This window comes from Mustelus asterias, chromosome 1 (genome assembly GCF_964213995.1).
Source record: "Mustelus asterias chromosome 1, sMusAst1.hap1.1, whole genome shotgun sequence".
Taxonomy (NCBI): domain Eukaryota; kingdom Metazoa; phylum Chordata; class Chondrichthyes; order Carcharhiniformes; family Triakidae; genus Mustelus; species Mustelus asterias.
In genome coordinates, this window is record NC_135801.1 from 104023904 (window position 1) to 104048117 (window position 24214).

Consider the following 24214-nt stretch of genomic DNA (forward strand, 5'->3'; position numbering starts at 1 on the left):
ACAAAAAATTGCAGATATCAGGTCGTTATCAAGACATTTACAAATGTGGGTGGACTGTCGAGTTCCAAGCCCACTCATGTTTCATTGTATCAGAGGCTGGCATGATGATGGTGTGTTGCTGACCTGGTCTCATCACGCCCTATTTTACATTGGCATGGGGCAGGCAACACACCTGATTTGCTGCTGTAAAATCCAGTCCAATGTAACTTATCCAGATCCTTTTAGATTCTTCTTTGCTTCTTCTCCTTCCTTTCCTGATGAGTCATGCTAACCATCTGGTGCCTCACCGAGGAGGCCATTCTTCATATTTGAACCTAGATAATGAGTACCTGCACACTATTCCACTGTGAGAACATCAGAATGTGGTGCCTATTTTCTCACATCTGCCACACAAGCACATTCAATAGTCAGGGTCATTAAATCTGGTGTGACAGCCTCAATTATGTTGATCCTTTCCTGTAACTTTTTCTTTTAAATAATCAAAGGGAGCTACACAGGAAGTGTTGGCAGAGCAGATTTCCTGCCCATTTTGGAACCTATCCAATAGATGGTAAAGGTAAATGATCCCCGAATGCCTATCTGTACACGATTATAAAGCATTATGTCTGCACATTTTTGGAGTTGTTATGATCTGGATTGCACTGCCTGAAGGGTGCTTGACAAAGGTTTAACAGTAGTTTTCAAAAGGGAATTGAACAATACTCAATGGGGAAACATTTATGTGGAAAGAGCTGGAATAATTGGATAGCTCTTTCCAAGAGTCAGCTGAGGCACAATGGATCAAATGCCCTCTTTCTGGGCTGCATTATTCTATGAATCTGCACATTTCTATCCACTTGCAGTCATTATTTATTCACTGTAGTCTCTGAGGCCTACTTGCTGAACACCTTGGTATATACTGTTCTACTCGATAAATACTACATCTTTTGATTCTTTAATCTGATCTCATTTTTGCACAGATGTTCACATTGAATTGCAGTTGCCCCTCAATGGCCTGGTTACTAAAAGATTCAAAATCTCCAGAAATGGGGGTTGTGTAATCTCACATTGTGAATTATGTACTATTTAGCTATCATCTTCAGCCTCAGGGAATCTCAATTCTCGGGTCTTTCTGTTTCCAAGCTAAGTATCTATTGTGAAGTCACGAGGGGCCGGGTACTAGGGGGGCGATATTTTCGATACTCACTCCTCCATTTTCTAGATTGTGTCCGTCCCTCACTCAACATGACCGATGAGGGCAGCCAGGCCTCCCAGAGGTGGGATCACAATATTGATTTTGATGATCAGCCATGAACAGAATGAATGGTGGAGCAGGCACAAAGGGCCGAATGGCTTTCTCCTGCTTCTATTTTTTATGTTTCTATGGCTACTGGCAATCCTAGAAGGAAATGGCGACCTCCCCAGGAAGTGCTTCCATGTCAATTTTCAGCTGCAAACACTTAGACTATGTAAGTAAATCGCCAAGCAATAGTAAAGGATGGAAACCTTAGTTTGAAAGCGAGGAGGACATTGGATTTATGAGTGGATTACTTGCTCCGTGCAATTTGCTGTGTGCTTTGTGGATTACGACCAGGACCAGACAATGACCCAAGAGGGTGGCATGATGGTTAGCACTGCTACCTCATAGCGCCAGGGACCCAAGTTTAAATTCTCGGCTTGGATCATTGTCTGTGCATCGTCTGCATGTTCTCCCCGCGTCTGTGTGGGTTTCCTCCGGATGCTCCAGTTTCTTCCCACAGTCTGAAAGACGTGCTGGTTAGGTGCATTGGCCATGCTAAATTCTCCCTCAGTGTACCCAAATAGGTGCCAGAGTGTGGTGACTAGGGGATTTTCACAGTAACTTCATTGCAATGTTAATGTAAGCCTACTTGTGACTAATAAATAAACTTTAAAACCTTTTTAAAAACTTTGGAACCTGACTGCAGATTGTATGAGAACCTTCCTCAGTAACTTAACCCTTTTTCCTTCATACAACCATGAACTTGGCTAGCTGCCTTCACATGTGTTCATCAATAAAATTTTGATTTGACTTGGTTGCCTTCTTTGTGTCTCTAACCCCGCATCCCTTGCAACGTACTACCTAATGTATATTCCAACCATATTCCAATACATTTTATCTTTGCCATCAATCAGCAGTGTGGAACCTTGTCAAAATCTCCCTGATGATCCAAGTAGAAAATATCAACCACATTTGTCCTATCCACTATTTCAGTAATATTTCAGAAATACACCAACATATTAGTTAAACATTGACTCCCTTTCCTAGAGCCCCTTTAACAAGCCAAGCTTTTCCACATACCCAACTATTAAATCACTCAAAAGTATTTTGAACACTTCTCCCAAAGCTGGTATTCAATTTCATTTGGTTTTCTAATCTCTCAATCCCTTTTCTTTACATATTGGAAATTCTAGTAATGGATCAGCGGCCAGATTAGTAACACCACACCAATTAGTGGCTACATACCCAGGTTGTACTACGCTTTATAAATCCTGAGGTACAGTTTGTCTAGGAGTTACTTACAGCACTGAACGTGGCCAGTCTATGCCTGCTCTCCATGGAGCAAGCCAATCAGTCCCTTTTCCCGCTCTATCCCCATAGCCCTGGAAATTTAATTCCTTCAAATGCCCATCCAATTTCCTTCTGAAATCATTGCTCATCTCTGCTTCCAGCATTCTCATGAGCATCGAGCTCCAGGTCATTACCACTCATTGAGTAAAATATGTTTTCCTCGCATAACATTCCCGTTTTTGTATTCGATGCCTCTGTTTATGAAGCCCGAGATCCCATATAGTTTGCTGACCGCTTTCTTGAAATGCCATTCACCTTCAAAGGTCTATGCACACGGACCCCCAGGTCCCTATGTCTCTGCACACTCTTTAGGGCAGTGCCATTAAATCTATATTGCCCAACAATTTAATTTCACTTGTGTTGAGCAATATTATGCATCCACACCTCACACATCAACCAATCTAGTATAGGTAACACAGGAATTAATGGCAATTTTATACTAGATCAGCCACCATAAACATACACACCCATCACCATCATGGCATCTACAATGTGCATTGCAACAACTCACCAAGGCTTCTTCAGCAGTACTCTCAAACCACTGAGCTCTACCATCTAGATGGACAAGGGTAGCAGCTGCATGCAGGAAAATCTAGTAGTTTTCCCTGAGTCACACATTCATCCTGGCTTGAAAATCTATCACTTCTTTTATTGTCCCTGGCTCAAAGTCCTGGGATTCAGCAAGGGAATACCTTACCGTAAGAATTTCAGTGGCTCAAGAAGGCAGCTCAGCTTCTCAAGGATAAATTGGGAATGGGCAATAAATATAATATGTATCCACAATAAATCCCATAAACATTTTTTTAAATTAAGATATCTTTCACTTTATGTTGCGTAGATGGATACAACTGTAAATTCTCCTAATATGAAGGAGAAATGGATGAAAATATCAGAGGAGATCAAGAATGTTTTCAAAACTGCTGTAACCTTATTGCAGCAACGAGGAACAATGGATAGTAGCAAAGCCAAGAAATATCTCTGCTCGGGTAAGAATTTTGGTTTGTTTTTCATTATTACTATGAAACAAAACTGTTCAAAGGTAAAACAAAGTCAGTTTTATTATGACCAAGAGCATACTTTGAAGAATATCATCCTGGGGCAGCACAGTGACACAATGGTTAGCACTGCTGCCTCACAGCACCAGGAATCTGGGTTCGATTCCCAGTTTGGGCCACTGTCTGTGTAGAGTTTGCACATTCTCCCCGTGTCTGCATGGGTATCCTCCGGGTGCTCCGGTTTCCTCCCACAGTCTGAAGGATGTGCTGGATAGGTGCATTGGCCATGCTAAATTCTCCCTCAGTGTACCCGAACAGGTGCCGGAGTGTGGCGACTAGGAGATTTTCACAGTAACTTCATTGCAGTGTTATTGTAAGCCTACTTGTGACACTAATAAATAAACTTAAACTTGTATCAGCAATGTCAGAGAAACATAACTGAAGTACTTGAACATTTACCAATTGACTTTCACAGAAATAAATGAAGTGACATTTTTCTCAAGCTACCAAACAACTCTCAATCCCATCACGACCAGCAAATTCAGCAAGCATTTTAATGATTGACTATGCAATTTCTGAAGTCGTATTCTGTTCCAAAAATTGATATTAAAATATAGAAATATTTTTGAAGACCAGTTTGAATGTATATCTGAAGGACAAAGTAAAGTTAGCTTGTGCTGTGAGCAACTCCTTAAACTTGTGCTTCCCCGGATGACCAAAAAAGAGGTTATAGATTTAGTCAGCAAAACAGTTTTTTACCTTGGGTATGAAAAGGTTCAATCGCTTTTCTCTCTCTCACTTTATATTTTTATGTGCTGCAAAACACAGGCTGGGTACTGCTCCTACTTTCATATATTGGAGCCACTTCAGGTCAAAATGGTGCGGCACATGCGCACACTTATAGTGCTGATCGCACCAATGCCATTTTATTAAGGTTGTAAACACAGATGCTGGGAGCACACGCTGGAAATATGTCGATAGGCAAATCATGAGGTTACTCAACACGTAATGCTGATTTAACTCCAGTGGTGCCTTTTTCGACCTGAATGTTCTAGTTAATGCCTTCTCTTAAACTTTGCACAATTGAACATGTAGCATGACAGGCAGAATGAACAGAGGTGACACAGAGGAGGACAAGTCACTCAGAGGTGGAAGGGGAGGAAGAAAGAAAAAGCACCCTCAGCAGGAAGTGCCATCCATCCAAGGCCTCAGAGGGATTCTCCTGCCCCAACCTGAGCGATGAACAGTGTGCACAGTTTCCATTTCACTAAGGCCTTCTTCCCAACTGAGGATCCTGGGATACGATACCCTGCATGCCTAGAGCTGCTGGCCAATCAGAAGCTAGCAGCCCTTGAACTCAACAGCTCCCAGCAGAGGAGGCCATGGCTGCTACCGGCATTAATCATAATGCCAACCCAATTTTCAGGCCTCCCCCCCCACTCTTTTGTCATCTCCAATTCTGCCTCTAGTGTCTGTTTTAGGTCACTTGCAATTAATCGCTGATTATAGTCGCTCCATCATTGGTGGCCATTCCTTCAGCTGCCTAGGCTCCTAAGCTTTGGAAGTTGCTCCTTAAACCTTCTTTGCCTCACATTTATCCTTTAAGAGGCTCCTAAAAATCTACCTCTTTGACCAACAGTCCTCATATCTCCTTCGGTGGTCAGTGTCAAATTCTGTCTTTTAAAGCTCCTTTCGGTATTTTATTTTATTACAGGTACTATGTAAATATAAGTTGTCATTACTCAGATAGTGACAGTGATGAATAGGGAAGGTGATGCACTATCCACAAAAGTCATTTTTAAAACATACACATTTTCTTAAAACCTATGAAAACAGGAGAAGGAGAAATGCACCTTAAGCCCACAGTTTCAGCTCCTAAGTCAACCAGAAACTTAGGTAAAGTGAGTGAATTAAAGTCTAAGCATTTACCATGGCTAATCCACCCTACCTGCACATCTTTGGAGCATGGGAGGAAACCAGAGCATGCCGAGGAAACCAACACAGACACGGGACAAATATACGAACACCACACAGACAGTCATTCAAGGCTGGAGTCGAACCTAGGTCCTGGCACTGTGAGGCAGCAGTATTAACCACTATGCCACCCATATTAGGAAGTGGACAAATGAGAGGAATGGATATACCTGCATTGGCATGAGGAGTGATGTGTGAGAGTAGACAGGAGGATTTGTCAAGTGAGACCCTGACTATCTACCTCCCATGGCAGTATTTTCACTTGCCTTTCCAATATAAACTGCTTCAACTTGCATGTTTGGAACATCCTTTAAATACTGGAGTTGAGCTCCAGTAATCATCACATCTGCTGACGTGAATTGGGTGGGAAAGCTAAAAATCAGATGTTAAGGAAGTGTCTGGGTTAGAAAACTATTCGGCACACATCACATTTTTCCAGGTTTCCAGTGCATTCTCATGTCACCCCACTCGCAGCGCATTCGCACATTAATTTCCAACCTATTGTTCAAAAGAACTTTCATTCCACAAACTTGGCTTGCAAGCTGATTTTGCCACTCTAGTTTGTCAAGTCTATATAAATACTAAAGTCTCCCATGATCATTGCATTCCTCTTGTTGCATACACCTCTAATTTCATGCTTTATACATTGTCCAAATCAATAATTACCAGTTGGAAGCCTGAAACTAATCCCACCAGTCTTTTCCACCCTGTATTATTGCTTAGCTCCACCCATAATGATTCTACGTCATGAATATCTGGCCGAAGTTTCTTTTCCACGACTGTTTTTATTTAATTTCATGTTAATGCATTTATTCTAATGCTGCTGTTAAAATAGTTGGGAAATCTGTTAAGTTTTTGAATGATGTTATGCTTATTAATTCCCAGACTAGTCCTTTTTAAATATTTACCACTCTTTCAAGGAAATGTAAGCAAAACATTGCCTTGTCGATTTTATCAAGGATGATGTCTTCACATGTGAATAATGAAAACAAAACGGTTTAGGTCATTCCACCTCTATTTATTTTTACATTTGCTGCTCATACCAACATTTACATCCATCTCCCAAAGCCAACAGCTAGATGGTAGTCGTAGAGGAACACACAGACTGCGGGCTGAATTCTAACTCAGGACAGAGGAAACCGATATTAATGAAATTGTACAATATCCAAGACTGTCAATGTAAACAGCCAGGATTTTTCGCTGCTGTGTTTTGCGGGTGGGTTTGGCAAAGTGAGCAGAAAATCTTGTGAGAGGGCCAAATCGCATTTCACTCTGTCATAAAAGCGTGAAGCCATTGTCCCCCACTCCCGGCAGTCACCTAATGGGTTTCCTGACATCCAACATCGAGAACAGCATTTCCATACATTAATCTCTCATTATCGGGCCTCCCACCCCGCCCCCATCCCCGAAGGCGTGAGAGCAGACCTGCGTGAATCACGACTGGTCTCGCAAGGTAGCGAGCAGACCTCCCAAAGGAGCTCAGGTGAATGCATCGCTCAGGGGGGAAGAGAGCCTGGGCACCGTCTGCTGGCATTGCCCCTGGCACTACCAGTGCCTGGAATGTGCCAGGGGTTAGTGCCCAGGCAATGCCGTGGGGGGATGCATGGCAGGGGGATGGGGGGGGGGGCTGTCCCTGTTTAACTTTTGTCCACTAGGGCAGCCTTTACCTCTGATCTTTCTATGCCAAAGAAAGCCGCCATTGGTGCCGACAATTTCAATGCCGCATTTCCCGCCCACCATTGGCCTTTGTCAATATTCGGGAAAATTCCACCCGTCAGGGATTGCTTCACATTGAGCCAGTGTGTTCATTTAGTTAAATTAAACTTATCAAGATTGAATTGACATTATGTATTAGCAGAGCTTCCATTCATAACAGGCAGCTCAAAATCTTCCTGCAAGCTCCCAAATATGTAAATAGGCAAGAGTCTCTTAATTATATTGGTAAAGTTCATCCTTGACAAGTATATTGGCTTGCTGTTAACCTATATCCAAAAGATACTGATATTGGTTTTCTTTTCTTAAAGCAATCGAGGATGAGTTTGAGTTTGCCCTAGGAAACCAAACATCGGCATTTCTAAGAAAGTGCGTGTGTTACATCAGGAAAATTGCTCACATTGACCGCCATGTGAAGAACCCGGATATGGGCCGGTACACAGATGTCATAGAGGTCAGCGGAAAGCTTGTGCGAGACCCAGTAGCAAACGAAAAGCTTGAGAAGCTCAGGGACGAGTTTATTCCCACAATTGTTGCCTCATCCAACTTAAGAGTGTACACGTCCATTACCCACTGCAATATGAAGCTTGGCTATTCAGAAGATGTGGAGAACCACTATGTGGAAGGTCTTTGTAAACAGTTCTATGATGACATGATTGATATTATCCAGTCTACTGTTCAACAAAACTTTGATATTGAAACAGACGCACTTTACGATGAGGTTCTGCAGCACTTGTCCCTTTGTAAAATGTACTCCACTCTCTACCAATACCAATGTGAGGCTCTGAACCTCATACAGAAGTACGTACTGCCTTGTAAAGCAGGACACATGAGTCCGCTTGTTGTCTATGGTGGACCATGCACAGGCAAAACACTTCTACTGGCAAAAGTGGCAGAACAGGTAAAAGCAGTTTATCAATGTGCTTTAATATCTGATGGTTTTATTGAATCAAAGTCCATTTACATTATCGTTCTAAATCCATGTTGATTTGAGTGAAAATAAACAGTGAAATAGTCTGAAATGTCAGCATAAAAGGTTCCACCAACAAATACCATAAAATTGGATTCATGTCAGACTAGTAGATGCAGTCTAGTTTAAATCTCTATCACTCGTCTGTGCTTTCTTCAATTTGTTAGGTCAGGATACAGTAATTCTAACAAAGACTAGCCTTCTCGTATTTCTTCCAGATTTTAGTCTTGTACAGATAGATTTAAATTGTATTTCCTTTTAAAAATGCACAATTCTTCAGGTTTTAGTTAAGTTTGTAAAAGATGAAGGAAAAAATGTTTCAGATCATTGACCTTTCATCAGAACTGGAAAGAGTTAAAGATGTAACAGGTTTTAAATAAATACAAAGGGAAGGGAATGGGAGAGACCTCGACAGTGCTCCAATGAAGCTCAATGTAAGCTTGAGGAACAGTACGCCATCTTTCAGTTAGACACTTTGCAACCTTCTGGATTCAGTACTGACTTTTCAAGTTATGATTTCTGTCCTTTGTTTGTTTATTGTTTTCAGATGGATTTTCAGATGGACACTTCCTCTCAACCCAGTTTTTGTTTCCTTACCTGCCCCTTTTAACATCTCCTCTTGCCTTAAACCATCATCCCTTTTGTCATTTAGCTTCTCTTGCCCTCCACCCTGACGCAGACCTTCCCTTTTCTCCTTTCAAAATACTCTTCCCTTTCCCTACCTTTGTACTTGCTTAAAATCTGTTCCATCTCTTGACCATTTTGCAATCTTGATGAATAATCATTGACCTGATTCTTTCTCTCTCTACTAATGCTGACAGACCTACTGGATTTTTCCAACATTTTCCACTTTAAGTTACGTTTTAGTAACCATAGATACCAGTTGTTTTGCCCATAGCACTTCTTGTTTTGCTGACAACAATCATGAGGCATTCTTAAGATTTTTTTAATAAATATCGGAGGCTGATTAGCACAGCTACATTTAGTCCAATCCTTAAACTGTCTTTCAGGTATATTGGAGGACAAGCCACATCATATCATATAAATATTTAACAAACAGTAGCTGGAGAACATTAGAGCTGGGTGATTGGTGGGGGTACCAAATGACAACAGGTTTTCTAACAATATTGTACACTTTCCAGGGACCTCCGCGCTCAGTCAGTTGGTTTCATAAGAAGTTGGGGTATTTCTTTGCTCCTATACCATAAATCCAGTTTAAAGTTTGAAAGTTTATTTATTAGTGTCACAAGTAGGCTTACATTAACACTGCAATTAAGTTACTGTGAAAATCCCCTAGTCGCCAAACTCTTGATACCTGTTCGGGTGCACTGAGGGAGGTTAGGTTTATTGGCTATGCTAAAATTGCCTCTTAGAGGCAGGGGGATTAGCAGGATAACTACATGGGGTTACAGGGATAGGGCCTGGGTGGGATTGTTGTTGGTGCAGGCTCAATGGGCCGAATGGCCTCCTTCTGCACTGTAGTGATTCCATGATTCTCTGAGAATTTAGCATAGCCAATGCACCTAACCTGCACGTCTTTTGGACTGTGAGAAGAAACCGGAGGAAACCCACGCATATTTAAAAGCAGACACCTACAACCAGTATCCCAATTATCAATGTTTAAAAATGGGAGGAATACAATTGACATCACTTTGTGGATTGTGTTGTTTTCCGAACATTAAAAGTCCCCAAGGGTATTGGACAGAATCACCAATTTTTCAAAACGCTACTAATTTAGTTTGGTACCTATCCATCCCATCGAACTTTTACATACACCAATTGGTAAAACAATTAATCCAATGTTTCAGGATTCAATCAACCTTTTCTTTCAATTGTTTTTTTTTCCCCTTTTAACTCAAGACTTTTAGGAGTAGGGACCCTGGAACACAAGAACAGGCCAGTTAGTTCCTTGAACCTGTTCGGCCAAAATGAGATCTTGGCTGATCTGCAATGAGGTAGTAGGTGCATTGACGTTAATTTTCCAAAATTTGCTAGATTCTGGAAAGGTTCCATCAAACTGGAAAGTAGCAAATATAACCCCTCTATTCAAGGAGGGACAGAGGCAAAAAACAGGAAACCATAGGCCACTTACCTTGACATCTGCCTTGGGGAAGATGTTAGAATCAATCATTTAGGAGGTTATAGCTGGGCACTTAGAAAAACTAAAGGTAACCGGGGAGAATCAACATGGCTTTGTAAAAGGGAAATCATGTTAACCAATTTATTGGAGTTTTTTTGAAGGGGTAACATGTGCTGTGGTTAAAAGGGAGCCTGTAAACATACTGTACATGGATCACCAGAAAGCATTTGACAAGGTGCCACATAAAAGGTCATTGCACAAAGTAGGAACTATGGGATAGCATATTAACATGAATAGAAGATTGGCTGGCTGACAAAAAAAGAGAGTATGCCTAAATAGTTCATACAAACATACGAGTTAGAAACACAAGTAGGCCATTCAGTCCCTCAAACCTGCTCCACCATTCAGTCAGATGTCCGATCTGATTGTAACTTCAACCCCACATTCCTGCCTACCCTGATAACCTTTCACCCCCTTGTTAATCAAGAATCTATCCAGCTCTGCCTTAAAAATATTCAATGGCTGTTTCCATTGCCTATTGAGGAAGAGAGTTCAATAACTCATGACCCTCTGAGAGAAAAAAATTCTCCTCATCTCTGTCTTAAATGAGTGATCCCTTATTTTAAAAAAGTGACCCTTTGTATTTTGATTGGTAGGATGTGATGAGTGGAGTCCCACAGGGGTCTGTGCTGGAGCCTCAGCTTTTTACAATTTATATCAAAGACTTAGATTAAGGGAGCGAAGGCATGGTAGCTACATTTGCATATGACACAAAGATAGGTAAGAAAGTCTGTTGCGAAGAGCAATAAAGAGGTTGCAAATGGATACAGATAGGTTGAGTGAGTGGGCAAAAATCTGGCGGACAGAGTACAATGTGGGAAAACGTGAACTTGTGAGCACTTTGGCATGAAGAACAAAAGAAGCAGAATATTGCTTAAATGGAGAACACCTGCAGAATTCTGAGATACAAAGTGATCTAGGTGTTCTGGCACATGAGTCACAAACAGCTAGTATGCAGTTACAGTAAGTAATTAAGGCCAATGCAATGCTATCCTTTATTATGAGAGGAACTGAACATAAAAGTAAGAATGTTATGCTTCAGTTATACAGTAAGAAGTTTAACAACACCAGGTTAAAGTCCAACAGGTTTATTTGGTAGCAAAAGCCACACAAGCTTTCGAGGCTCTAAGCCCCTTCTTCAGGTGAGTGGGAATTCTGTTCACAAACAGAACTTATAAAGACACAGACTCAATTTACATCAAATTGAGTCTGTGTCTTTATAAGTTCTGTTTGTGAACAGAATTCCCACTCACCTGAAGAAGGGGCTTAGAGCCTCGAAAGCTTGTGTGGCTTTTGCTACCAAATAAACCTGTTGGACTTTAACCTGGTGTTGTTAAACTTCTTACTGTGTTTACCCCAGTCCAACGCCGGCATCTCCACCTCAGTTATACAGGGCATTGGTGAGACCACATCTCAGATACAGTGTGCAGTTTTGGTCTCCTTATTTAAGGAAGTTTGTAAATGCATTGGAGGCAGTTCAGAGGAAGTTCACTAGATTGATTGAATGAATGGGTTGTCTTATGAGGAGAGGTTGGGCAGACTGGTTTGCTTACACTGGAGTTTAAAAGAGTTAGGGGTGACTTGGTTGAAGTATATAAGACCCGAATAGTCTTGACAAGGTGGATGCGAACTGGATGTTTCATCTTGTGGGTGAGTTTAGAACTAAGGGGCATGGTTTAAAAATTAGGAGTTGTCCTTTTTGGACAGAAAAAAGGAGAACTTATTTCTTTCTCCACTGGTTGTACGATTTTGGAACTCTCTGCCTCAGAAGGCAGTTAGTTGGGGTAGGGTCACTGAATATTTTTAAGGCAGAGGTAGATAGATTCTCGTTAGGCAAGAGAATCAAAGGTGAGCAGGGGCAGACGGGAAAATGGACTTTGTAACACAAATCGCTCAGCCATGATCTTATTAAATGGTGGAAATAGCTTGAGGGATTCCTGCTCCTAATTTGTATGTCTGAACTCCATGTACTTTGCCCCATATCCATTAATATCTTTTTTTCCAAAAAATTATCAATTTTCTAACTTCACCTTGGAAACCTCTGGCTCTAATATTTAGTCTATGTCTCCTATTCTGCAACCAGTGGAAATGATTTCTCTCTATCAAAGCCTATCTGTGGGAGGTTTTTGTGATGCAGTGGGTAACCTCTGAACCAGAAGCTACAGGTTTTGTGTCCAGGACTTGATGGCTACAAAAGGTGCATCATAACATGGCCAAACAGGTTGATTATCAACCCATAAATGCTTCCATTATGCCTATGGCAGATGGTAAGAGTGGAAGAATCTCTTGGTCAGCCATGCTTGATGTGGAGTGATGCCCCTCAAGCTATAGCCTCTGGTGACAGGCTAACAACCTGTTCCAGGAAGAGCTAGCTACGGAAACAGATGTGGGCATGTAATTCATCTGCCCCAAGAGTCTCTAGGCGTGAGAAGAGAATCAAGAAGAAAAAAACTATTCATTTCCCAGAATATCTCGTAACCTTCAATGAAACAATCACTTACCTTTCCAAAATGGCAGGGAATTCAATGTAGCTTGAATAATTTTATCTAATAATTTAACCCAAGTAAATCTATGCTAAACTCCCCCCAAAGCCATTATATCTTTCCAAGGATGTGGTGCCTAGAACTGCTCACAGTATTCCAAGTGTGCTCTGACCAGGAATTTGTATACTTAAAATATGACTTCTACCCCCTTTTGTTTCAGTCTTCTAGAGAAGAAAAGCCAGAAACACATTCGCCCTTTGGATTATTCTCTATAACTGTTATGGTATTTTAGTGATCTATGCACCTGGACCACCAAGTCTAATTGGATCTCCACTGTTTGTACATTTTCACCATTTAGAAAGTACCCTATTGCATTCTTGTTAGCTCCATTGAAACTCATTTTGGGTTCAAAGTCAATGACCTCACATTTGTCTGTGTTGAAATTCATTTGCCAGTTATGTCCAGTCAATTAACCTATTAATATATTAGTAATTTTGGGCTTCCATCCAGGATGTAGAAACAGTAGTCATCCAATTAACCCCTTAAACATGTTGTCACACCATTCAATAGGTTCATGGCTGATCTACATCATGTACTGCCAACTATTGTTGTGTCATTTTGCATAAATGGCTTTCTATTGCATTATGTAAGTCAATAATAAATAGCTGAAGTCCCAACATAAATCCTTCCAGGATACCACCAGTGTCATCTTGCCAATTAGAGTACCTATCAATTATCCCTACTATTTATCACCTGCTGCTAAACTAATGTCCGATTATACATCATTAATTTGCTTAAATTCCATGAGTTTCTTATTTAATTCACAATCTCTTATGAGGGACTTTACCAATTGCCTTCTGGAAGTCCATATAAATAACACAGACATTCCCCCTGTCCTCTACTTTAGTCACCACTTCAGAAAATTTAATGAGGCTTATTAGGTATGATCTATCCTTTGCAACTCCTTGCCTCCGACAGCTAAAAATTATGATGGTATTCAGACACCCTCTTCCTACTTACTGACTTGCACAATTTCCCAACAAAATATTTTAAGCTAACTAGATTATAATTCCCTGCTTTCACTCCCGCTGCATTACAAATGCTAATTTAAATCTATTATAGAACTTCATGCATTTTTACAAAACATAAAATTAGTACAGGGTACAAAATTTCAAAATCTGTTTCTAAGAATTATTCTAAGATTGAATGTGGTACATGCCAGGGAAAGTATCTTTGAAGAAGAGGAGAATGAGGGACAGTAACCTCCCGTTTTGTCTCTATACGCTAGTCAGAATGGAATCTTCTCGAATCTGAAGAATCGATGACAACTGCTATTCTGTTTGTCACTAAAGTTAAAGGGCTTCTGTCCGCACCCAGCAATTCAGTCAAATTTAATGTACTCCCTTCAGTAGCATCACATTTAAATAATGACACTGATCATTCAATCATTTTATGTGTCACCAAATGTCAGTTCAAATCTTGTAACATTACTTTACATTTCAGGCCTATTCTTGGCTTCAGAAGGAACTGGGCCCCGATTCTGAACCAGTTGTAACTGTGAGATTTTTGGGAACAACAGAGTTAAGTACAGAGCTCAAAACACTGCTGCAAAGCCTCTGTGAGCAATTAGCCATTAACTATCGATGCCTCATACACAATTACCCTCAAAAAATACATGACCTGAGGGAATTATTCATCAATCTTCTGAACGAGTCTTCATTTCATCGACCACTGGTGTTAATTTTTGATGCTCTTGAGCAGCTCTCAGATGGTGATGAGGCACGCAAATTGTGGTGGCTGCCCATTCACCTTCCTCGCTCAGTACGTGTAATATTGTCAACTCTACCGAACAAGCATGGCATTCTACAAAAACTGAGGTGCTTGATACAGGATAATGAGAATTACATCGAGCTGCCTCAACGTGACAGGAAGATGTGCAGCCAACTTCTTAAACATCAGCTTCTACAGGTGAAAAGAAAGGTCACTTCAGGCCAGCAAATCTATGTCAATGAAGCACTCTCAAAATGTACTCTGCCGATGTTTGTTAATCTGATTTACCATGAGGTCAAGCAGTGGCGATCACACAAGGATGTTGATGACACTTCCCTTTGTGTGACAGTACATGAAAGTATCGAGCACCTTTTTTGGTCCCTTGAAAGTAATTGTGGTTCTCGGCTGGTCTCAAGAGCCCTTGGCTTCATCACAATGGCCAAAACTGGACTGAGTGAAATGGAACTGGAAGATGTCCTTTCACTTGATAATTATGTTCTGAATGAAATCACAGCAAACTCTGAGCTTCAGAATCCATTGCGCATACCATATTATTTCATCGCAAAACTGAAGGAAGAGCTACGCGGTTACTTAGTGGAGAGGCAGGTGAGGAGCGTCACACTTCTCGTATGGGCCAACCGCCATCTTTATCTGATTGCTCAGAAACTGTACCTGCAGAACGAGGAAGAAATGCACGAAATGCACAGTATCTTGGCAGATTACTTTTTAGGAGTGTGGTCTGGTGGGAGACCAAGGTTGTTTCATCCTGAGCAAAGCCATACCCAAGCTCTCGACATGAATAATAAAAGCATGAGTGATGAAAAACAGCCTGGCGACAAAACCTTTGACAGGCAGGTCCCTGAGCAGCCATGGGTCTTCCAGTGCAACTCACTGGAGCCAGACATCTTTTTTGTAAATCGTAGGAAAAGTACCGAGCTACTGCATCATCTGACTAGAAGCGGGAGGACAGACGATCTGATGTACAGTGTCATTATGAATTTCAGTTGGCTGTATACCATGATCAAAATCGGTCACCTCGACAAAGTCCTTTCTGACATTGATCTTGCTTACAATTACTCACAGGAGAAAGAACTGAAATTTCTGGCAAGGACACTGCGAGGCATCAAGTTGAAAGTTTCGAAGAACCCGAGTTCATTGTCTGCTGAGCTACAGCAAAGGCTTCTGCCGGTTGTTAGCTCCTTACCAAAGCTGAGGCACCTTCTGTTAGAGTGCGACAAAGACGGCCCAAAGTATTGTTCTATAGTGCCTTTGCATTCCTCTTTGGATGTGACGTACAACCCGGAAAGACTTCCGCTGACTGCCAGCTACATCCACGTCATCGAGGTGCTGCCTACATCCAGCCCCAATGTCGTCATTGCTGCATTGGAAAATGGTTCCATTACCACCTGGGATGTGGAGACACGGCAAATTCTGCGCCAAATTACAACCGCAAACTCGGCCGTGCTTGGGATGAAACTTACTCACGATGAGAAATACCTGGTTGTATCAACAACAAAAAATACATTGTTGATATATGACAATCATAATTCATGTCTATTATCAGAGGTAGAAGTCAAGGGCTCCAAGCATTGCATTGCAGGTGGAGGCAACTGTTTTATTCATGGCTTCACATTATCGATTAACCATGCCCTTGCGTGGTTGCAGGGGAGTAAAGATGTGCATGTGATCGATTTAATTTACGGCTGGCCACTCTACCAGTTCCATTGCTGGTATGAAGTTACTTGTGTCCAATGTTCTCCGGATGGAGTGTATGCATTCTGTGGACAATACCTGAACACAACCACCATTTTCCTCTTGGGAAGTGGTGAAAAGCTCTCTACAGTGACGTCCGAGTTTTCAGGCGGGTATGTGAAATCTCTTCTCATCCTGGCTGCAGCTCAAGAAATGGTGATGATTGATAATGAAGGCAGTCTGTCTGTCTGGAATATAGATGAGATTACTAACCCTCAACTTATTGAGGACTTTGACTGCAGGGGAAAGGATAATGAAGTGGTGAGTTTAGAGCTGTCAGAAGACCAAAGTGCAATCCTCATATGTAAGACGTTCAGCATTGAAATGTTGGATACCAGCATCTGGAAAGTGGCTGAAAAGTTCAAAGCCAAACGCAATGAACGCTTCATATCGGCAGTCCTCTCCAAAACTGGTGACTCAATTATTGCTTCAATGGAGCATATGTCATCGATATTTGTGTGGCGGAGAGACACTGGACAGTGTATGGCAAGTTTACAGGAAATCTCAGGGGCCATTGTAAAGTTGATCAAATCAAATCAACACAACTTGCTACTGTCTTTGACAACCAATGGCATTCTTTCTGTTTGGGATATAGACATCATAACCGCGATCTCAAACATTGACAAAACAGGAAAAGCGATTCAAAGTCTGATCCAGCCAGGCAGAGGTGAACTGATCTATACATTGGATGGTTCTGAATCAGTTCATAAATGGAGCTTCAGCACAGGGTATATTGAAGCTATATTCAAACATGATGGCATTGTGGAAAACTGTGTTCTCACATATTCAGGAGAGCTGATGGTCACTTCTGATGACAAAGGCATCCAATACATCTGGAACACCACAACCGGGGACAACATTTTTCGCATCAATGGGCAGCGGGTCTCCCAGCTACTGATAACACACAACGATCAGTTTGTAGTCTCACTCTGTAACCAAGGTGTCTCCAGAGTGTGGCGACTGTCCACTGGTCACAAGGTCTGCAACATTTTGGTTCCCATGCAGAATGCGTTTATCACGTATCCCAATACATTCGTCATTGGTGTTTCAAAAAACAAGCTGCTGGCTGTTAGCTTGTGGACAGGGAGCGTAACAAAGAAGTTCTGCTGTGACGACGGCACAGTCATTGTAAACTTCAAGCTTATCCCCGATTCTCCAGACTATGTGGTTTTCATTACTTCGACCGAAACGCTGTTTGTTTGGAGTGTGACAGAGGAAGCAGTATGTCGGCGCGTGCAGCTCCCTAATAATTTCCTGAAAAACCTGGAGGATTTCCAGATATCCCCCAATGGGAAACTGGGAATTTTGTCCCGAGGCGATGACAACATTAACATCATGGATCTGCATAATGGAAAGCTACGCCTCGTTCCTGCCACCGGGATCATCTGGCGTCAGAAATTATCACGGGATGGGCGTTACCTAGTGTACATTTGCTTTAGAAACAACAGTGAAGAAAACGACAATGGGGCTGTGTCTAGTTTGATCGTGGTCAGGCTGGCTGATGGCAAAAACATTGGAGCATGCTCACTTTACAAGACTCCAGCTTTTCTTAGTCTATCACCACGACACCTGAACATTATTGTGGGCTTTGATGATGGCAGCATCGGGACCTACACCGTGGTAGATCGAGTCGACGCCGCCTTAAAAATTAAAATTGCCACTTCAAACAGTCGCCAGATTTTCAACAACACGTCTCAGCAAATCAGGCCAAAGCGTGCCAATTTTACATGCAAGTACACAGCAGACTGCATATGGAGAGAGTCTACTGAGGTTTTTGCCAGGGATAGCCCCATTACAGTCTCTGATTCAAGTGACACGCAGGAGACAGCACCTACCAAAAAACAACCTTACTGCTCCGAGAAAGCAGGTTCAACATTACAAATAGACTATAAAAGTCAACATTTCACAACAGAAAGCTAAGCCATGTTTTTGTGTGTGCAAAAAGAGTCACATATACAGAAAAATATTTTAATATGTGGAGTGCCATTTTCAAAGTCACTCAAGGATATTTCTTTTACACTTCTGAAGAATTATACCATTCTGTCACTTTAAAAAAGATCTTCACTATTTCAAGGGGACTAATATCTCAGGGGTAAAGTAATTTGTTCCATTCCACATATTTACTTCCATTTAGTTTACTGTGACAATCCCAGTTTTGTTTAATTCCTCCAGTTGGAGCACGATGTGCTCACTTATTTACATGAACTTACTTATCATAATGTTTCACCTCTAAAGGAATTTTGAATAAACGATGCTATCGCAGACTCAGATTTCCTTTAGAAACATTCTTTCCCCCATGGTATGAACCTGACTCCAATAACTGATATGGCTTGTTCTAGATGGGCTTTAACTGGATACCGCAATTCATCATTTATCCAAATTCTTAGCAGGAAAGAAATGCAATCGGACCTGGATGAAATAAATGAAAGAGCATATTCATATCTGATCAAGTATTAGATGAAAAGAGCGATAGGCAATTTAATGAGACTGATGACTTTACTCCTTGGGTGCCATTCCTTTTTAGCAGAGAAATGACACACAGGGCTGGATTTTACAACCTCCCCTCCCCTCACCCCAGCCTAGTGTGGCTTCAGAGGGGGATGTGTAAAATGCCAGGGGCGGCAAACCCACCATCTTCCTGCCCACCCCCAAGCTGTTGTCCATAGATACGGTAGGTTACAGGGTGCCGAAACCCGCAGCTCACCTGTCATTTTTAGATAAATAATTACTTGTCAATTGAGCTTTGTTATCAGACCAATTGACCCGAATAATATGCTGCCCATGGCAGACTGTTGGCGTGGGCAGGCAGGAGGGAGTGGGAAGGCCATTTTTTTAAGCAAACTGCCTCAAAGGCAGGAAGGGAGGGTGGGTGGACATCCTTATGAGAATTCCCTCTGCCCATCGGGGGCACTCTCCCCAGGATTATATTCCCCTCTACCCCCCCCCCCCCCCCCCCCCCCCCACACACACACACACACACACACACACACACTTTTTCCTCCCATCCTGACCTCCAAAACACATGATGCCACCCACCCCACCCCCATCTTTGGCTCCCCAACCCTTCCCCATTCAAAATCCGGCATATCTTGTGGGCGGAGGCCATGCCTGTCTTCATCCTGGGCCTTACTTGACATTCCGACAGCTCGCAGTACTCTGGCCCTGCTGGAGTTGCCTGCCAATCATATTGGACAACAGCTCTCAAGGATGGGACTTCCTCCCACTGATGGGTGGCACCTTGTCCCATTGAGCAGGGTGGGGTGGGGGGATGGGGTGGGTGCGGAAGTCTCACTCTCACCTCATTAATGGCACCTGCATGAGGCAGCCATGTTTAACATGGATCAGTTGGGGTTTAACATGGATCAGTTGGGGTCTGACATTTCTTCTGGGGGGGGGGGGGAATTCACCTCTACCCTCCTCGAAAATTCAGCCCATTTTTACACACAAGCACAGTCATCTGTCAAGTGCTGTGAATGATGTTTTGCTGTGAAAAGAAAATCCAATGCATAACATCAATTTGTACTGCTTAAAAGTGCATTGAGGATAAGATACTATTGTGGGCAGTTTGTGCTGTGTACTGCTCCACAGAAATTTGGCCTCAGAAATAAAACAATTATTTAATTAGCAAAAACTGTGGGGAAGCTGTACTGGAAGTCACAGTTCAGTAATTCACAGATTCAGCTGGAGTCTGGCATGATTCCCCATATACTTTGACTGTTCGAGACAATTTACATTTCAGAGAGGCACTTTACAATGTTTTCTCTGACTATCTGCAGTATGATGCGTCAAAGCTGTCAATATGCTGAACTTCCTAAATATAAAGGAAAATGAAGATTATAAATGTGCAAAACACTACCAGATGTGATCACATGGCTGAATTTTGCAGCGCAAATTCTTCCCAGGCAGTCACTGTGGTATCTTCGATTAAGCTGCAGAGTGTCTCTCCTGTGTGTTCACAACTCCTTGAGCATGAATTTAAGAAAGTTGCCAATCTGTTCAAAGAATAAACAGCTTAAGAAAGGATGGATACTTCAGTGAAAGCCGTAAACTTTGTAAATATTGTCCATGTGTGGGACTTTTCCCACCCACAAATTTGTAACACTACTATTAGATCTCTGTAAGCGACAACTAGAGACTGTTAACGGTTGGATATCTCAGTGCATCTAAGACATGCACAAAATATTCGTCAATCACAGGGACATGATTTTACCCCAGAAAACTGGAATGAAATGTATCTGGTGGTGAAAAATTAGTGTTACAAATTGCAATGCTTCACTAGCCTAGCTGCATTCAAACACGTGGTGAAGGATTGCATTCATCACCGACTTAATGAAGATCATTGCTCCTTGAATAGGTAGTTCTTTTTTTTAAAAAAAGGATGTTCGTAAAAACAAAACTTACAATTTCTGGATCAGGGACCATTCTGAAAGTGTGAGAAAGAAAATGTGGAGATTTTCTATCATAATAGCTGGATTCTTTTTAAAAAACAGCCAAATTTTGGAAAGCTGTTAAAACGCATTTAGAGAAGTTTTCTATCGGAGCCAACAGAAATTTAGAATAACAAAGGGATATTCTGTACATCCTCCACAAGTGCAGAATGATGCCGTGGTATTGAACAGAGGGCACAGTAGCACCATCAGCAACTCTTTACACAGCAGACGCAACACAAACCATTATCCAAGTAAAATACTGCAAACAATTCTTGTCTGTCTAAAAAGTAACAGGAGGGGCTATAGGACATTCTAGCATTGCACTTATTGGGTTAGATCTTGACCTTGTACGTTAGTGTTAGATAGGTAATACCGAGTCAACAGCCCAATTTATATCTCGTAGTATTTTTATTTCCGTTGACTTCTATAGAAATAAAAATTGAAAGAGATGTAAAATGGGGCCAGGTGCACGATGGCACATGTTAGCTCAGAAATAAAGGCCTGGGTTATGTGGAATCTGCTGGAATGGGCAAGATGGGGCGGGCGAGCGGGCACAGAGATTTGTGTAGGAAGCCGTGCATTCGACTCCTAGTTCTGGGAAAACTAAGTGATTAAGTCAGCGGCGGGAAAGTAACAAAACATGAAATCATCTGTTAGCAGCGGAAAGCTCACTGATATGCTTGACTGTCCACTTGCATATAATTTAAATGCAATTTGATCCTGTCTTCCCAATTTAGTGAAACTCACACATGAATCTCATGCTTTGGGTAACCCGCCCAGTGAAAGCTGGTGAATTATATGTGGCTTCCTTGGCTCCATGTGAGAGTCCTTTCAACTTCGCGAAGCATTGAATCGATACGGGAGATATTTTCTCTGTATAAAAAACTTGCTGAGCTGACACTCTGAGGGGTGGCACCTTGGGCAGGAAATTCAGATCTCTGAAGTAGTGGGCCCAAAATTTAAGGGGAAAGTACACAATTGAAGGGATCATCTCTTAAAGTGGTATTGCAAATCTGAGTCCCTAAAGGGAACCCATTTTGAAGGCAGCCTGCGAAAACAAAAATGGAGAGGCAGTGTCAGCATAGGAATCATCCACACTCTCCTTTGTTCTCAAGCACTACAGGGGATGCACTGTCTGAACTGTGAGATCTCAAACCTCAGTTAAACCAGTTGATGCCATCACACGGTCTTGTGTGACAGCGCAGGAATCTTCTGCCTTAGATTCCTGCACTTGGGAACATGTCCTTTGGTGCTGGAGCATCAGAAATTCAGATGCTGGAGATTAAAACTGCAGAACTTTCTGTAAAAAGCCTGTCAGCAAATTTCTGTGGTGATGACGAGCGAAACTTGCAGGGTCAGTGGGAGACAAATGCGGGGGACCAGTGGAAGATACTTGCAGGGTCAATGGGGGACACCGGCAGGGTCAGACAGCCCTGGGCCACCCCAGTCACTTTCAAATTGGAAACTATAACTATCAAATTGGAAGAAAAGTATCTTTTATATATTTATTATGTGTGTACATAGTATAAAATAGGACAGTCCATTTGAACTACATTTGAATACAAATCGGAGGTAGTGGACTGAATTGTCCTGTTGCCAACTTTCCAGCAGCCTGCCAATTAACAGCTGGTAGGGGGGTTGCTGGTTAGTGAGGCAGTGGGCAGCAAGGTGCGGGAAGCAGTGCGAGGTTGTCCTGCAGAGTTGAAGGGAGAAATTGACCAAACAATGGCAGAAGGAAGATCCTAGGTGGCTCTGTGATACAGCCATGCCGCATTCCAGGCTGCTCAGGCAAGGCAGCAGACCCTCTGCCTTGGGAAGGGTTAGAGGAGACTGACCACCAAGCACACCTGGTCAGAGATTGCAGAGGACATCAACAGCCATAGGTCATCACTAGGAGCTGGCAACAAGTAGGCGAATAACCTTGCTCATTCAGCCAAGGTGAGCACTCCACACTTGACCTCCCTGAGAGGCTTACATGTGCTAGTGTGAGAGGATGAGGTTGGTAGAGAGGGAACGCTCACCCAGTCAGTGATAATGGGGACGGGCAGCAGCAAATGCTTTCTGAGACAAAGAACAAACAAAGAAAAAAAAAGTACAGCACAGGAACAGGCCCTTCAGCACGCCAAGCCTGTGCCAATCATGATGCCCTAACTAAACTAAAAAAACCTTCTGCCCTTACTCGGTCCGTATCCCTCTATTCCCTCCCTATTCATGTATCCATCCAGATGCCTCTTAAATATTACCAATGTGCCTGCTTCCATCACCTCCTCTGGCAGCGTTCCAGGCACCCACCACTCTCTGTGTGAAAAACTTCCCCCACACATCTCCGTTAAACTTCCTCCCTCTCCCCTTGAACCTGTGCCCCCTTGTAATTGACACTACTACTCTGGGAAAAAGCCTTAGACCATCCAGCCTGTCTATGCCCCTCATAACTTTGTAGACCTCTATCAGGTCTCCCCTCAGCCTCTGTCTTTCCAGTGAAAACAATCCTAGTTTATTTAACCGCTCCTCATAGCCAACACCCTCGAGAGCAGGCAACATCCTGGTGAACCTTTTTTGCACTCTCTCCAAAGCTTCCACACCCTTCTAGTAGTGTGGTGACCAAAACTGCATGCAATATTCCAAATGCAGCCTAATCAAGGTTATATATATTTCTATATAATATACATAGGTGCATCTTGGTCGATGGTCAGTGTTGAGTCTGGCAAAATTGCTGCAGTATGGCCACACGTAGGGTCCATCATTGTCAGCTAGGCTGCTGCCAGCTTATATGTTATGCTCATCTTTGTAAGGAAGCAAACATTGATCATATTTGTAGCTGCAGGAGAAGCCAGCTCCCAATGTAAAAGAACCAAGATCAGTGGCAGAGTTGCCTTCCTAGCTATGCTGAGCCCATGGAAGAGGCAGCACAGAAACTGGCAGAAATGTATCTGAGGGACTGAAGGGGATGGGAGCACTCCATTGCAGATGGCAAGTTAGGACTGCTGATAAGAGGTCTAATGGTTCGGCAAATATAAGGCATAATGCTCGTGTGTCCATCACTGGACAGATGGAGCTTCACATTAGATGTAGGTGGAAGGATGTGATGGACAATGCCTTTTAATCTATCTTTCACCTTCACCTCATGCCAGCCAGGTAGTGCAGAAGTGTCCGGGGGATAGCCACCCACCTCATAGCAGGAACAGGAGGGATTCTCAGAGCATGCACCATCACATTGTTCCCCAACCCAACCCACCATTTCAGATATCCTCACATCAGTGGGTATGCATTCACACACATTCAAGGTCACAACTTGGCAACCACATCCCAGATGCACATAAGCAGCTGAGCGAGACTGTGCCAGAAGTATGAGTAGCCATGTCTACAATGAGTAATCTTCATCTCTCTCTATCCATCTCTGAATGCACATGGAAGCCAG

General features: G+C 42.4%; 1 protein-coding gene across 1 annotated transcript in view; it reads left to right on the forward strand.

Annotated features, from left to right (window-relative positions):
• Positions 1–18491, forward strand: part of nwd2 (NACHT and WD repeat domain containing 2) — a 141716-nt gene extending 123225 nt beyond the window's left edge. The window contains exons 5-7 of the mRNA XM_078218806.1: positions 3408–3555; positions 7563–8152; positions 14348–18491. Coding sequence (XP_078074932.1) covers positions 3408–3555; positions 7563–8152; positions 14348–18286 — 4677 coding nt within the window. The 3' untranslated portion in view covers positions 18287–18491. The remainder of the gene's footprint in view (positions 1–3407; positions 3556–7562; positions 8153–14347) is intronic.
• The last annotated feature ends 5723 nt before the right edge of the window (positions 18492–24214 follow it).